Source organism: Calonectris borealis, chromosome 10 (assembly GCF_964195595.1).
Source record: "Calonectris borealis chromosome 10, bCalBor7.hap1.2, whole genome shotgun sequence".
Taxonomy (NCBI): Eukaryota; Metazoa; Chordata; class Aves; order Procellariiformes; family Procellariidae; genus Calonectris; species Calonectris borealis.
Genome location: NC_134321.1, coordinates 23,947,695 through 23,963,709, shown reverse-complemented (window position 1 = coordinate 23,963,709; position 16,015 = coordinate 23,947,695). Strand labels below are relative to the sequence as shown.

Below are 16,015 nucleotides of genomic sequence, written 5' to 3'. Positions count from 1 at the left end.
GTGATCTCACCTGTGACAGTGCAGTGTGCCTAAACTATTTCCTCTGCAAGAAAGTCACCTCTCTGCATGTATGAAGCAGCGAGTAGGGCTTGACAGCTGTCACGTTAACAAATGCAACAAGTGAATCAACGGTGCAATCAACAGGAAACAAAAAATGTTATATCCTTTCTGTTAGGAATTGGTCTGCTCAAAAGTGGAACACCCCCCCCTCACCTCAAAAATACATACAGACATCAAAACAAGTATAAAGTCCACACCTGGAGGGGACCTCCTGAACTATCCCCCTTAGTGCTTGACATCTGATGGTGTATCGTGATTTCAAGAGACCCTTGTTTCCTTGGGCAATGTCGTACTGCTATTTACTTCAGTCAAACCAACCACACAGACATTATTTCTACTATGTTTTGGTTTCATTAGCTATGTTGTTTATGCACGCTTAATGACATTGCTTCCTGTGATAAAACATAAGGAGATGGAACACCACCTGAGACACCGTTCCATTTCTTGAATTGGGAAACAGGGATTAAAAGACCAGCTTCTTTGCTGTCATGGCAACAGAAATGCATGTCAGAGATAACGGAGCGGATCTGATTAAGGTGGTATCATGATTGCCACAAGGCACGTGACTCAGTTCCCTCAGACAGCTAATGAGGACCATGACCTGGAATAACGCTCCAGGCTTGTTTTTTCCTCCAGCACCTATCAAGTGTTCCTGTGATGAACAAAATGCAGAAGATGACCTTTTAAAAACTAAGAATACCTGGTACATAGAAGAATCAGGAGAGAGTTGTTTCTTTTACCCAAGTACTATTTTTACTTTTAACACTCTTTTTATCTGTGCAGGAATGTAATACCCCTCTCTAGCAACATCAACACTGAAATAGTACTTCCTGTCCCAAATTGCAACATCTTACATCTGTTCAAGGGAGTGCAATATAACCTGTAAAGTGATTTGTCACAATCTTACTTGACTTTTTTTCAGAAATAAATATAAGGGAATTGCTCACATTGATCACACAGTGCCATTTAAAACACCTATCAGGAAGTCAGTTTAGCAAACTGAAAGGCATGCAGACAAAATATTTAAGTCAGTTGGAACTGCCTGGTTATACATAATAGGAAATACGGCTTTGAGGGAGGTCTAATTTGTTGCACAGCAAATAAACACATTGTTTGCCTCTCCCATTTAGAACAATCTTGCTAGTATTTTGTAATACTGTAGGTATATTATCTTCTGCAATAATCTCCATCCCTTCCCTTTTCAGTTAAAAGTCCTTGTCAGCCTGAATTCTGGTTTTAAAAAAAAAAAGAAAAATAGTTTTAGATGATAGAAATGTCTCTGATATTTCATCTCATTTTTTCTAACACTTGAGTACAAGGAAATGGGAAAACTAAATAGTCATAATGGTGGTGATTCTGCTGCCCATGTGATGAGACATGTCTTTTTCAAATGCTTGTATGTTATCTGGACAAGCTATTAAGATTTTTTAAGAGAACTTTCTGAGAAATAGAAACCAACAATTTTTGTTAATTCAACTCTATTAACTCTAAAAAGAATTTCTGGGGATAAAATCAAGTTATTGCTTTAGCTACAAAGTTTCCTCTGATCATGAAAGCTATCCCTTACTGATTTCAAAGTCCACTGGAAAAAAAGAAGAGGTTTTGGAGCTTCTCCAAATAGAATGCAATTATATGCAAGTATTCCTGCCTATTTATTAAAGGATTTACTTTTAAAAGTGCAGAGTCAGATGGTCAAGTAGCTGAGTAGAAAATGCTCCAGATACTCTTTAATCTTTATTAAGATTCATCTTAATTCATATTCTTATTAATATATTTATATTAGAAATGCATTTCTGAGCATCACTGAAGTTTCAAAAGGCCTTTTGGCTTTCACAAACAAATGTAGTTCTCATCTTTTTGAGGTGACTGATGCAGCAGTATTAAAGGGTTATTAATGTGTATGTGTATTCTGTTCCCACCTTTAAGCATCTTGAAAAGGACAGAGTTGCACTAGGTGGCTTTGTGGAATAAAGTCCACTAGCATCGTTGGAAGAATAATTTATTCAAGTATGTGGTACATAATGTAATATCTGAATGAATGAAATTCTATTTGAATCTATTTAAAGATTTACTTTAAAAATAATAATGCAGAATTATAGATAAAAGGTGGACAATGAACAGCAAACAGTTAACACCACACTTCAACACAGCACAGGACTGTTATACCACCTAATCCCACAATGCTATCTGGTTTTTTTAGCAAATCTCTGCTTTAAAACAGTATTTATGCTGCTGTATCCTAATACTGGTTTTGCAGAATTTGGGACCTATTTGTCTATTTAGTAAAGTTTCTGTAGTTACACATACAGCAGAGGCGTACTTAGTTTGGTATAAACTTGCAACTATTTTCCTGTAGAAATAAGAGAAAGAGAATGGTAATCTTATACTGGGTAAGAATTTCCACTCGAGATGGAAGTGGTTTATTTAAACATCACAGTGACTGATTAATATGTTCATATTTACAGCTTTCCTTTAGCTTTCTGTCAGATAGAAGGTCTTCAGAGCAGGACTTACCTTGTATTAGAAATTATATTTGCTGCACATCAAAAAGAAAGTACAGTCCATGTCTGACTGCCCAAATCTTAAGCCTTAGACAACTCTATGACCAGGTGCCAGGTACTCAGCTTTATTTTGCATTTTTGAGCTTCTGTTATAGATTTTCAGTGAACATATTACTGTTTCAACAGGTACTGCAATGGCTGCAGGAGTTTTGCTGCAAAATGAACTACCGTATTCTTCGTTGCTAGAGAGCAGTCTATATCTTGCAAATATGAGTTCAGGTAATAATTTTTCTCTGATATGCCATTCATAAAAAGTGCTTAGAGAAATTCTGAAAAAAAATATTTTCCATAGGAAATTAAAAAACCCAGAAATATTATCCCCAATTATAAACATAAAATGTCTATAACAAAACCAAACCATTACTTTATCATCACCATGATGTGTTAATATGTTGAGCTTTTCTGTAACTTTCATATTGTCAGATCTCTTAATTGAAGAAACTGTGTGATTTTTGTGTTCAGAAACTGCCTAGCTCTCTGAAAACACAAACATGTCTTCAACAAAACTCCCCTGTCTAATAAAGTATTTAAACTCTCATAGGTTGTAATTCTTTCTTACTACTTTGGGTGAGTACTTGCAAATCCTACTAAATTCAGTAGGAAAATAATGCTGTGCAGTATTTTATTTGGCTCATTTCTGGCTCCACTATCATTTGATATATACTGAAGAAAAGTTTCTGGGAAGAGAAAGAGAAAAAGAATTAAATATAAGACAGCAATATAATTAATTAGAAAACATTTTTCCTGTTTCTTGGATATAGGAAGCACTTGAAATAGCCTTTTTCATCTCCTTTCTCTTCCACTCAGCTCCCAAATAAAAGCATATTTAAATATTTCCTCACCTCTTGATATCAGCTTTATTGTTGAATTAGAATAGTGAGAGTTTTGAGACAACAGCTAACAGAGTCAGCTTTAACATTCTCCTTTTCTCATACGACATCACTACTGATGTTCCAGGCCTAGTATCTACAGCAAACCTTACCACGTCTCCTTAAGAGCTGGGGTGCAGTGTTCAAAATTCAGTCACTCAATTCCTCTTCAACTTAGAAGAAACAGTAGATTTTTGCCTGAATTTTTATCAGAAGAGAGCTTTCTCTTATGCAAATTCCTCTGTAAGAGTTACTGTTTTTGTAATACAAAAAGAAACGCAGACTGAAGATAGTATATATCTTTAGGAAAATGCAATGGGATTAATTTGCTTATTGAACAAAGTTATGGTGGGTTTTACTGATTTCCCAATCTTTCTCTTTAACATGCAGTCTAATGTACAGACAATGGGATGACAGAAGTTTTTCTAGCATCGCTATAGTCTGTTCTCCGCATAGTTGCATGAGAATTTTGTGCTTTTGAGAGTGTTGCGATCTTCCTGGCCGGCTCATTCTCCTTCTTAGCACACTGGAGGCAAAGTGGGAGGCAATTTGCCACCTAATATCTACCTTCAAAACCTTGAAGAACTCAACTGATACATCTTCTCCTCCCCATAACCTGCTTTATCTCAGTCTGTGGGGCTAACAGCTTTGCTTAATAAAAAAGCTGTGCCCTGAAAAAAAATAAGCCTTTTGTTTTGAATAACAACTTGTGTTTTGTTAGAAGATATGAATGGTCCAGAGAGAACAGTCTACAATTCATCATGTACTGAACCATTTCAGTAGGAGCACACTAATGCCAATCATTACAGAGCTAATGATGCATTTTGGAGCAACTAAGTGGAGGAGGAGAGGTGGTTATGGAATGTTATACCAAGAGGTGGGGGAGTATAATGTACTTACTTACAGATTTCTTAGGAAGCAGAGCCTCCAGCTACATTTTGATTGTTCTTTTGAATCTAATATTTTGTGTCTTAGCGAGTTCTGAATGCATGTTATTTACAACTAACTAAATACTCACATTGTTTATGGAAAATGTTTTGGTTGTTCCCAGTCCGTTTTCAAAATTGTCTACTTGAAATGCAACTGTTTTCATCAAGCAGCGGAACAATTTGTCCCAAACAGACTCGATTCCTATAGAAGGGAGCAGCCCCAAGGATAGCTGGCAGCAGCGCCTTCATTGTTAGTTACTATGGAGACAGCTCAGCCCGTGCTGACTAGCTGCTGGAGCATACAGAGGGATGCACAGCTCTCCGCAACTTCAGCGCGGAGCAACTCGGATTTCCCATCAGTGCGTCCTCAGCAGCCTTCCTAGACAGTAGCTGGGGCTGGTCAGTCATGCAGGGTTCACCCCGAAGGCGTTCGGCAGTGAGTATTTTTAGCAACTTTTTCCAGGGTCGGAGGCATTCTTCCTCCGATCCCCTTCTTCGCATAATCCAGAGGCGCCGGAGCTCAGTTGTAGAGGTACTCTCATCATCGACTCACCGGGTTATGGTGGCGGTATCGTCTCTGAGCCCTGAGGAGCTGGATGCAAGTTTTCCTGAAAAAAAAAGTAAAGTACTTTTCATTAAGACTGTTGGCAGTTCTGGGTATTTTCTTGGTATTAAATTAATATGCTTTTGTTCTGTTAACTATATTTTTTATATATGCATAAAATACTGGGTTTTAAATTTTTTTCCTGTATTTTATATTTTGTTCACTGATTCCTTATTCAAGAATTAATATACGCTTTTCCCTCTAACAGCTCAGTTATAAAGAACAGATAAAATTGAAGCACACGTTCACACATACACCAAGTATATGGCTAAGTATTTTCAATTTCAGGTGGAAGAGAACCGTGACATTTTTTTCTGTTGCGAAGGATATCACACACCTCTAACTTCATCAGAAAAAACAAAGTTACTATGAGAAAAAACAGCTTCTGCAGTAATGCAAGCGATTTTTTCCCCTCAGAATCCTTACTTCAAGTCTGTGTTGAAAAAAGAGCCTTAAATATATATTCCATATATTTATGCAATTTGAGGTTAAACTGATACTTCTGAGGTGGAGATGAATTCTAAGCTTCCTTACTAAATCTATTTTTGCCTGTGTTCTAGGAAGTTCGAGGCGTCCAACAGCAAAATACACTAAAGTAGGGGAGCATCTTCGCCATGTCATTCCTGGTCACATGCAGTGCTCAATGGCATGTGGTGGGCGTGCTTGCAAGTATGAAAACCCAGCTCGATGGAGTGACCAGGAGCAAGCCATTAAAGGGCTCTACTCTTCTTGGTAATAAGCAGTGTTTACTCTCACTAAATGTAACTGCATCGATTGTATTTTCTTTAAATCAGCTACTGCTAAGTTAAGTATAAAACATAATGATAGCTTGATTCAGAATTACAACATAACAGTAAACCATAATGGCCATTGTACATAGCCCAGTAAAGATGATGAAAGATTTCGGTTGACTTACAGTAAGTTTGGTTCAGATCCAAAAGAATAAATAATACCTATCTGTCATGAATTATAAAAAAACTATTCTGGGTTACAGACATTCTTGCTAAGGTTTAAAATGCAAATTAATGAAAATGTTTTCATAATAGAGTTTAAAAGTAAAAACATTTACTGAAGATGAAATAATGTATGGTACGTGTTCAAAAGCTTATTCATATGCAGTAATATTCACATGAAATGTATCTTTACATTCTTACTGATCCTTTTGTAACAGCAAATGCTGTTCAGAAGCATACAAACCTTAAAGGGCCAAACAGAGATGTGAGTACAGATTTCTATTCAGAGGAATTTTTTAATATGTTCATTGGCCTGGCATTTAAACAGTTCCAGTAATGGTCTTTTGATATGTCATATCTGTATCAGGTTAACAAGATTTATCACTAACACTATATGATAGTAGAATTTTTTTAAAAATAATTTCTAGTTAATCAGCAAGGTATTTCTGTCTTTCTTGACTATAACATAGTATTCTTATTTTGGTAGATTCATACCCAGGAAATTATTAATAACAACATTATTATCTACTTTTCTAATTTCTCAGGATAACAGATAACATACTGGCTATGGCTCGACCCTCAACAGAATTAATTGAAAAGTACAACATTATTGAACAGTTTGAAAGGTAACAAATTTATTGTAGGTATTACTAGCGTAATTCCTGATCCATTTTCTCTTTCAACATAGATTTGGATTGTTGATAAAGATCCTTTCATTTTAACGATATACAGGTAAAGATTTATTCTGCATTAAGAACAAATGTGTGTTTCAGAAAATAAGGGATAATGAGATTTTGGCTGCATATAATACTTTGACTCATCTATTCATTCCTTAAGATGTGGCATAAAAACCATAATTAACCTTCAGCGTCCTGGGGAGCATGCGAGCTGTGGGAATCCACTGGAACAAGAAAGCGGCTTCACCTACCTTCCTGAAGCTTTTATGGAGGCTGGAAGTAAGTTCACTCCTGCTGCTGTTCCTCATTAATTATTGATTTTGGCACTTCAAGATATTTTTACTTGAATTCTTGTGTGTTAAAAGCAGCTATGTAAGAAACGTTGCACAAAATGGGATGTAAACATGAAACTTGGCAAATATAATCAAGAGTGAATAAGACATTATTGAAGATTGTATGTATGTAAAGTGAGATGGAGGGTTTGTGTTCAGGTGTTTAGAATAAAGAAAGGATAACAGCTAGTTAGTTTTTTCTTCTGAGTTCACAAATATATAAAACATTAATGATGTTTCAAATTCTGGTGCAATTCATGTTTTCTTATCTAGACTATAAGAGATTTCATTTGAGGACATTTGTATTAACAGTATTTTTGTATTTTCATATTATGGTGAGATGAGAAAAAGTGCCTCTCTGTAAGAAACAGCTTTTGACTGAAGAAGTGCTTTTATTTCTAAAAAGAAAAAATTACCCTCTACCTATATAAAGCTCAGTAATTTTTGTATGAATCAGTCAGTTTTGTTACACCTTTTACCTTCTAGCTGAAATTTAGTTTGACAAATCTTTGCTAGCTTCATGTATTTATCAAATTTTAATAGCAAGCATACACTGAAATGGGAAATTAATCTCTTGCAAACAATATGTAGTCAGATTCTAAGATCCATTATGCAATTTTAGTACTATCATTTACTATTAGTCATCTCTCTTCTGCATATAGTACTGAAAATTTCACATTTGGTATGGCAGAAAATAACCCTCTCTCTTTTTATTTTAGTTTACTTTTATAATTTTGGATGGAAGGATTATGGAGTGGCATCTCTCACTACTATACTTGATATGGTAAAAGTCATGGCTTTCGCCTTGCAGGAAGGGAGGGTAGCTGTTCATTGTCACGCAGGACTTGGTCGGACAGGTATGTGGTCTATGCAAGATCAACAGAATTGTTTTTCTAAAATTGCAAAAGAGTCTCTGGTTATAAATTATTAATAATTTGTTAGATTCTATCATTGCAAGATGTACATCTATGAAATGGTTAAAAATGCTAAACAAATTTGTGAAAATTATCTGAATGGCTACAGGAGATCAGTTTTAAAAACGGAAACCTGTAAGGTTAGAAAATTTTTGAATCGGTATAATAATTCCCTGTTAAATTCAAACGGGACAGCTTCTTTTTGATGGCAAAAATTCACCTGGTACACTTTCATTGTCCAGTATTTATTACATGTTTACAAACCTGCCACTTATTCTTAGATCAGGTAGATTTGGTAGAGCAGCTAAAATTTCATTTACTTGTTTCAAGACCTTTTTGCCCATGTCCTTTCTGTGGAAGCCATCATTGCTCCTGTGTTCAGAAGTGATGGAACTCCTAGAGGTGCTGTGGTGAGAAACTAGCTCTCACTGAAAGTGCAGTGAGAATGGATTTACTATCTTGTGGTCCAACAAATGCAACTACACCTAGGTAACAGCATCACGTAATAGAGGGCATAAAGTCTGTATCTCTACCTATATTAATTTTTATCCTATAGTTCCATTGAGTATTTGTTTTAGTCTGATAGTTCTTCAGCTAATGCTTGTCTTTATATTTTCCAGGTGTTCTAATAGCTTGCTACTTAGTTTTTGCAACAAGAATGAGTGCTGATCAAGCAATTCTTTTTGTCAGAGCAAAAAGGCCTAATTCTATTCAGACTAGAGGGCAGTTATTATGCATCAGAGAATTCACTCAGTTTTTGGTTCCTCTGAGAAATGTATTTGCATGCTGTGAGCCCAAGGCACACACAGTGACACTGTCCCAGTACCTGACCCGTCAGAGACATCTGCTCCATGGTTATGAGAGTAGGCATCTCAAACACGTGCCAAAACTTATTCATCTAGTTTGCAAATTGTTGCTAGACTTGGCTGAAAACAGACAAGTGATAGAGGCAGAATTGTTAGATATACCAGATCTCTCAGCTGAAATTGAAAAGACTGTTTCTCAGTTGGTGTCCACACAGCTAGATAGAGAACTCGCAAGGCAGGACAGTGATACGTCGGACTCCTCCCATACCCACTCGTCCACTTTCGCGACCCAGCATTCTCTTTTCTCCCTGGGACATGAATGTGATGCTCTTTGGAAAAGAAGGAATGTCGAATGCCTTCAGCCTCTTACTCATCTGAGAAGGCGTCTAAGCTATAGTGAGTCAGATTTAAGGAAAACTGAGTTTCTTTTAGAACAAGGAGAAACTGCATGGACAGTACCTGCTCAGATATTACTGTGCAACAAACTTAAGCAGAACAGTGGTGAGGAATGTTCTGCCACAGGCGAACAAAAGCCACAGTTGGATTTAAACAAAGAAACGTTAGTGCGTAATACATGTATGTTCTGGAGTCAAGGTAAATTTAATTTGGATGGACAAAGAGATGGATCCTCACTTTATCACAGAAGGAACTCTATTAAAGAAGTACAACGCAGCAGAACCTTTTCTTCAGGTCTAGCATCTATCCACAATAGCAGGGAACCTGGAACGCCAACACATAATTTTACCAATGAGATTGGTCATAGAAAAGACCGCAAGGCTAATATGTATAGCCGAAGAGTCTATGTCTCCGAGGACTCTGATTCTTCTTCTTCTTCTAAAGTGAACTTTTCCATTGGATATGAAAGCCAAGGTAGCAAAGATGTGTCAGAGGCTATTCCACACATTGTTCTGCAGTCAGAATTAAGTTTGGAAGCCCGAAGAGTTTTGGCAGCAAAAGCACTTGCAGATATAAATGAATTTCTGGGAGAGGATGAAGTGAAGCAGAAGGTAGAAATGTGGCAGGTAATTTTTAACTTGATTCAATGTTATGGGCTCTGCATATTTCACCTAGGTTAATTCCTAGAATGGCAAAAATGCCACCATGTGCTTTGAAGTGGCACACTGGGGCAGCAGTTTATCCTGTGGTTCAGTAAATGATTGTATTTGTCAGTTATGGGCCAGTTCTTTCAAAAGCAAGTAAAATGCACCTGTAAATTTTGGTCTCTGGCAGGAGATTAGAACATTGTTTCTGGTTGTGTTCATTCATTTTACTAACTAATGAGAATTGATGCAATTATCTGTGGTTGTAACTTGGCTGCTGATGGCATAAAAGTACTACAGATTTTAAGGTAGAGCTGTGTTGTTTTCAATCAGTACTTGCTCAGAACTAATCAGAGGATTCTGTGTGTAAAAGAATTTAGTAGAAACTTAACTGCTTATTCTCAAAACCAAATCCTCCTAGCAACATTTGCTTTGAAGTTGGAATCCAAAGCTGTTTTCTGTATTCTAGTAGATAATTGGGAGGTTCTGAGCTGCGCTGTTTGTGTCATCCTTCTGTTTTAAAGAATCACTTGTGTTGCTGCTGATTAATGTTGATGCTTTGGAAAAAAATAGAAATTTTTTTTTTTGGTAACTCTTAAGTCTTTTTTTTTTTTGGAACGTAAGCAGCCAAGTACTGCTACAATCAAGGAGAATGTTGGCAAAAGTAAATAGATGATGCATTTTCAGTTTTGTTTTGTTTTGGTTTGGTTTTTTTAAGAAAGAACTGAATTCTCGAGATGGAGCTTGGGATAAAATCTGTACCGAGAGAGATCCTTTTATCCTCTGTAGCTTGATGTGGTCCTGGATAGAGCAGCTGAAAGAACCTATTATATCCAAAGACGATATCGACATGCTGGCAAAAAATTGCACAGAATCACAGGATGCACTTTACTTACTGAGAAAGGTAGATATTATATATGTCAATTCATTCTTTAACTACCAAGTACATTTTGTTAATGTGTGTTAAACTATTCATTTATGGCCTTTAGGCAAGGGAATTGCACTTTTAAACGTCAACTTCAATGTCTCTAAAAATCAGAATGGGGATTATTTTGGTATTGAACAGTATGAGTTGTAATCAATGCTATGATGATGAATATTATAAGAAAAATACCAGATACTATCTTTGAACACCATTCAGTAGAAGCTCAACTTCAGCATATTTCCCTGCAAATTCTGCAGTTTGAGATCCAGAGGCAAAGATGAGAAACCTTTCCTCTGTGACTTGATATACGGCTTTCGTTAATGTCACATCTGGCAGCTGTGCTTAATGGTTGTCATATTTGCTGTGCAAACATCGTAATCCATCAGCTTTGGAAGAGCTGGGGCAAGGAATAGGAAGAATTTGCCAATTCAAGGGATCAGAAGCCAGGCCAAATTCTTCTACATAAGTCAGAACTGTGGCCATCTGTATTCTGAAATCCCTATGAAAAACAGATACTTCTGATCCAAACTGTTTAATTGTGCTTTCCCCAAAGGGCTAGATGTAAGGTAAATTTAAAAAAAAAAATCTCTATTCTTGATCTCTTAATTACACAAATTCATTTCCTAATTCTTTGGGCATTCTTCATAAATACTTCGGAAACAAAGAAAATAGGACAGAACTTTATGTGCAGTCAGCATCTTCATGCCATGACATTCAGAATTCTGGAGTTCATCTAAAAACATCATGTTTCTTCCTGATGCATTCTTCCACTCTATCAGAGTTTTAACTTCCTATTTGTATTAAATAAAAAATAACTGCTTGACACCTGTTATAAATGAATGGGACAGAAATAATAATTATGGGGTTTTTAATTTAAAAATATTAATTTTATCTTACCTTAACTTATCCTATATCATTTCAGAATCACAGAATAGTTGAGTTCTAGTCCAACCGCCCTGCTCAAAACAGAGTCAACTAGAGCAGGTTGCTTGTATGACAGATGCTCCAGTCCCTTAATCATCTTTGTGGCCCCTCGCTGGAGTAGTTCTAGTATGTCGATGTCCTTGGTTGGACTCGATGATCTTAGAGGTCTTTTCCAACCTTAATGATTCTATGATTCTTTTACCAAGGAGCCCAGAGCTGGACCCAGCACTCCAGATGCGTCACATCCGTTGACCGGCTGGCAACTCTCTGTCTAATGCAGCCCAGGATGCTCTTAAGCTGCCTTTACTGCAAGGGCCTGTTAGTGGCTCATGTTCAACTTTGTATGCACTGGGACACCCAGGTTCTTTCCTGCTAATCTGCTCTCCAGCCAGTTAGCCCCCTATATGTACTGGTGCATATTTAGCTGCTCTTGCAGGAAATCCCTCAAGTTTTAATTTGATTTTCACTGTTAAGTGACCTGCCAGTGTGGAGATGTGTCTCCCTTGGAAAAGGGATGGGAACTAGCCATGTCCGGGACAACCAGGGGATCAGGCCCAGCCAGCACGGGTTCATGGAAGGCAGGTCCTGCTTGATCAACCTGATCTCCTTCTATGACCAGGTGACCTGCTAGTGGATGAGGGAAAGGCAGTGGATGTGGTCTGCCTGGACTTCAGTAAAGCCTTTGACACTGTCTCCCACAGCATTCTCCTAGAGAAGCTGGCGGCTCACGGCCTAGACAGGTCCACTCTTCGCTGGGTAAAAAACTGGCTGGACGGCCGGGCCCAGGGAGTTGTGGTGAACGGAGTTAAATCCAGTTGGCGGCCGGTCACGAGCGGTGTTCCCCAGGGCTCAGTGCTGGGGCCGGTCCTGTTCAATATCTTTATCAACGATCTGGACAAGGGGATCGAGTGCTCCCTCAGTCAGTTTGCAGAGGACACCAAGTTGGGCGGGAGTGTTGATCTGCTGGAGGGTAGGAAGGCTCTGCAGAGGGACCTGGACAGGCTGGATCGATGGGCCCAGGCCAACTGTATGAGGTTCAACAAGGCCAAGTGCCGGGTCCTGCACTTCGGCCACAACAACCCCAGGCAACGCTACAGGCTTGGGGAAGAGTGGCTGGAAAGTGCCCGGAGGAAAAGGACCTGGGGGTGCTGGTTGACAGCCGGCTGAACATGAGCCGGCAGTGTGCCCAGGTGGCCAAGAAGGCCAACGGCATCCTGGCCTGTATCAGAACTAGTGTGGCCAGCAGGAGCAGAGAGGTGATCGTGCCCCTGTACTCGGCACTGGTGAGGCCGCACCGCAAATACTGTGTTCAGTTCTGGGCCCCTCACTACAAGAAGGACATGGAGGTGCTGGAGCGTGTCCAGAGGAGGGCAACGAAGCTGTTGAAGGGCCTGGAGAACAAGTCTGATGGGGAGCGGCTGAGGGAACTGGGGGTGTTCAGCCTGGAGAAGAGGAGGCTGAGGGGAGACCTCATTGCGCTCTACAACTACCTGAAAGGAGGTTGTAGCGAGGTGGGGGTCGGTCTCTTCTCCCAAGTAACAAGCGATAGGATGAGAGGAAATGGCCTCAAGTTGCGCCAAGGGAGGTTTAGATTGGACATTAGGAGAAATTTCTTTACTGAAAGAGTGGTCAGGCCTTGGAACAGGCTGCCCAGGGAAGTGGTGGAGTCACCATCCCTGGAAGTATTTAAAAGACGTGTAGATGAGGCCCTTAGGGACATGGTTTAGTGGACATGGTGTGTTGGGTTGACGGTTGGACACGATGATCGTAGAGGTCTTTTCCAACCTGTATGATTCTATGATTCTATGATTCTAGCAGCCACAAAGATAATGTTGCTCCCTTTATGCATCCTTGCTAGCACTGCCCAGGTGTCTTTCTGCAAGCTTCCTTTAACGGTGAAGGAGTCTTAGTAGGACAGAGAGAGATGCAGATCATCCTGTGTTAGTTGGGGAAAGAGCCCTAAACATGCGTTTTGGACTGAAAAGATCAAATCTCACGTTTTATATGCCTATTCACATGAATGCTACTGTTCGTGTAGGGGACCTTGAAAAATAAGTCTCCAGATGCATGCCTGACTTCCTAGAAATTTCCAGAACAGTTTGTGGTACACTGCAAGAGAAGAGTTTCTCTCATCATGACTGAAATAATTATGTAGAGGCTCTTTAGGCTTGTGAAAATTCCCTCCTCAACTCCTACACCTGAAGGTTTCAATACAGTAAGGCACAGTCTGATATTTAAACAGAGTTAACAAAAACTGAAAGTTAAATGTTTTTCATGAAAATATTTCTTCTAATGAGCTGCTGTTCCTTTTACCCACCAGGAACAGTGTCAGACTATCCTTTGTATTTTACACTGTGTGGTGAACTTGCAAATGCTACCAGCTGATGTGGAGGAGGCCTTACTTGCTCGTGCTATTAAAGCTTTCACTAAGGCAAGTAACCCTTTGTCCATGACATCATATTCATTTGTTTTAAATCATGAAGGGTGAATCAACAGAAGAGGCCTCTGTGGGAAAAGTTACAGTAATTCCTTCACACTTAGTGTGCTCATGCTTATCTATTTCAGAGTTTACATTTTATAATAATCAGCCTACATAAAGGGTAGGAAATATTCTCAACAAAATTAAATTCTGTCACTACAGCCTTAATCCTTTAGTCTCATTTTTCTATTTCTGGATCACTGCCAATTCATGGACTTCAAATTAGGGAAAAGATAATTTTTAAGTGGTAAGAATAATTAGCTCACTGGGAGTAGCTTACCAAGGGCTTTCGTAGATTCTGTGCTACTCGGAGTCTTTCCATCAGATTAAATAATTTTCTGAAATTACATTGCAATTCAGTTATGTTTCGGGCACTTAATATAGGATGTGTATAAAAAATTTCTGCTTTTGGAATCATTTAATGACAGTGACAGGGTAAGCTTGCTATTGCTCGGCTCAGAGCTGCTTTCTCAGGTTCAGCAGGTGAAATTATTCGAGCAGAACGTTCATCATACTGCTTCCTAATCTCTTGTAAATCTGCAGATATGTCACCTGTTAAAACAATCATGACATTTCTCCTTCTACTAGTTTGTTTTAATGTCTAGTCAGCATAAAATTGAAATACTTAGCATTAAGTACCCCATCATGAAACACGTACTTTCTTTGATAAATCTTAAAACTAATTTTTTAAAAAATGTTGGTCATCTACTTTGCATTTTGCTGTATGACATCTATTTAACAACTGAACTTACATTTCTCCCTTCTATTAGGCAAGCTTCGATTCTGAAAATGGACCGTACATTTACAATACCTTGAAAAAAGTATTTAAACAAACACTGGAAGAAAAAAGAAAAAGGCTTAAGGAAGGAACAGAGAATTCCTCTTGATTTCTGCACAGCTATGCCGAAGAATTAGATGGGCCTACCAAATTATTTTGCATTTTCCAGCTACTGTATTTTGTGCTATCTGGCATGATTTACCTAACTTTAGGTAATAGTAGTTATTAACAAAGCATTTTATTTTTTTAGAGGGAGTTTTAGTGACAATTGTTCTATCTACACAGTTCTAAAGAACAGCTCCTGTGTGACAGTACTGTAGCATTTGGTTTCAGGTACTATGCTTTTATATTGTGAACTGTTCTCTTGTTTTCAAATATATTTATTGATTTAGAAACCTCTGTCATTGGCAAGCAACATTATTTTCAGATTACACGATTGCCATAAATTCAGTGCACAAAGGTTTAATGGATTGAGTTAATATTTATGTACTAGTTATGTTTACATTAACGTTATTTGATTTTACTTTGAAGAAAATAAATATTGACTGAACTTACTGAACTTTTCCTTTTAGAAATTTTAAAGTAAGACCAAGAGTAATAATGAACAGATCTTGAGGTCTACTGTTGACAGCACGTAATTTTTTCCTTTAGATCTCTTAAATAATTGTCACCAATGTGTTTGTAAAAGGTGTTGCAGTAAAGAAATACATTAAGTGTATTGAGTATTAAGTTATCAAGGCCTTAATTTAGACTTTTTTGGCTAAGAAAGCTTTAAAGTGTTTTTAACAGAAAATTGATTGTGGCATTTTAAGTGCTTTGAATAAGAGTAAAATTTTACCTTATTAGCTAAACTTTCGTAGATCCTATTTTAAGTTAGAAAACACTTAATTATCAAACCTTAATAAGGATATAATTCTGTCCGTAATTATGTTCAGCAAAGACTTGCATAAATAAGTGTAACATAATAATACTAAAAAATAATCAGTGAAAATCTTACCATCTGCAATACACTTTGTAGAGGTATTTTTATCTAATAAGACAGAAACAACTGGGACATCATCATAACTGCAGATTTTGATTAGGATTCGGACTGGAATGCCAGTTTGCAGGGTTAACAGTTTATCCAGTTTGATATATTTAAGTAGTTAAACAAGAATCTGTCCT

General features: G+C 37.9%; 1 protein-coding gene across 2 annotated transcripts; it reads left to right on the top strand.

The window, feature by feature from the left end:
- The first annotated feature begins 530 nt into the window (after window positions 1–530).
- On the top strand, window positions 531–15,406 carry PTPDC1 (protein tyrosine phosphatase domain containing 1). Of its 2 annotated transcripts, XM_075159442.1 has the most exons (10): window positions 531–763; window positions 2,748–2,840; window positions 5,584–5,755; window positions 6,522–6,602; window positions 6,814–6,932; window positions 7,705–7,842; window positions 8,520–9,727; window positions 10,464–10,649; window positions 13,915–14,025; window positions 14,844–15,406. In XM_075159442.1, exons 2-10 carry the CDS (start codon window positions 2,756–2,758, stop codon window positions 14,958–14,960), a joined length of 2,217 nt encoding a protein of 738 aa, XP_075015543.1. In that variant the 5' UTR covers window positions 531–763; window positions 2,748–2,755; the 3' UTR covers window positions 14,961–15,406. The 2 variants fall into 2 exon arrangements, with proteins under 2 accessions (XP_075015543.1, XP_075015544.1); XM_075159443.1 differs by lacking the exons at window positions 531–763; window positions 2,748–2,840 and adding an exon at window positions 4,592–5,039.
- Window positions 15,407–16,015: the final 609 nt, after the last annotated feature.

Bases quoted from the DNA above. Each gene is read 5' to 3' on its own strand.
- PTPDC1 (XM_075159443.1), top strand. From the start codon at position 4,826: ATGCAGGGTTCACCCCGAAGGCGTTCGGCAGTGAGTATTTTTAGCAAC. The intron at 5,040-5,583 runs GTAAAGTACTTT...CCTGTGTTCTAG, and splicing joins AAGTTTTCCTGAAAAAAAAA to GAAGTTCGAGGCGTCCAACA. The intron at 6,603-6,813 runs GTAACAAATTTA...TCATTCCTTAAG, and splicing joins ATTATTGAACAGTTTGAAAG to ATGTGGCATAAAAACCATAA.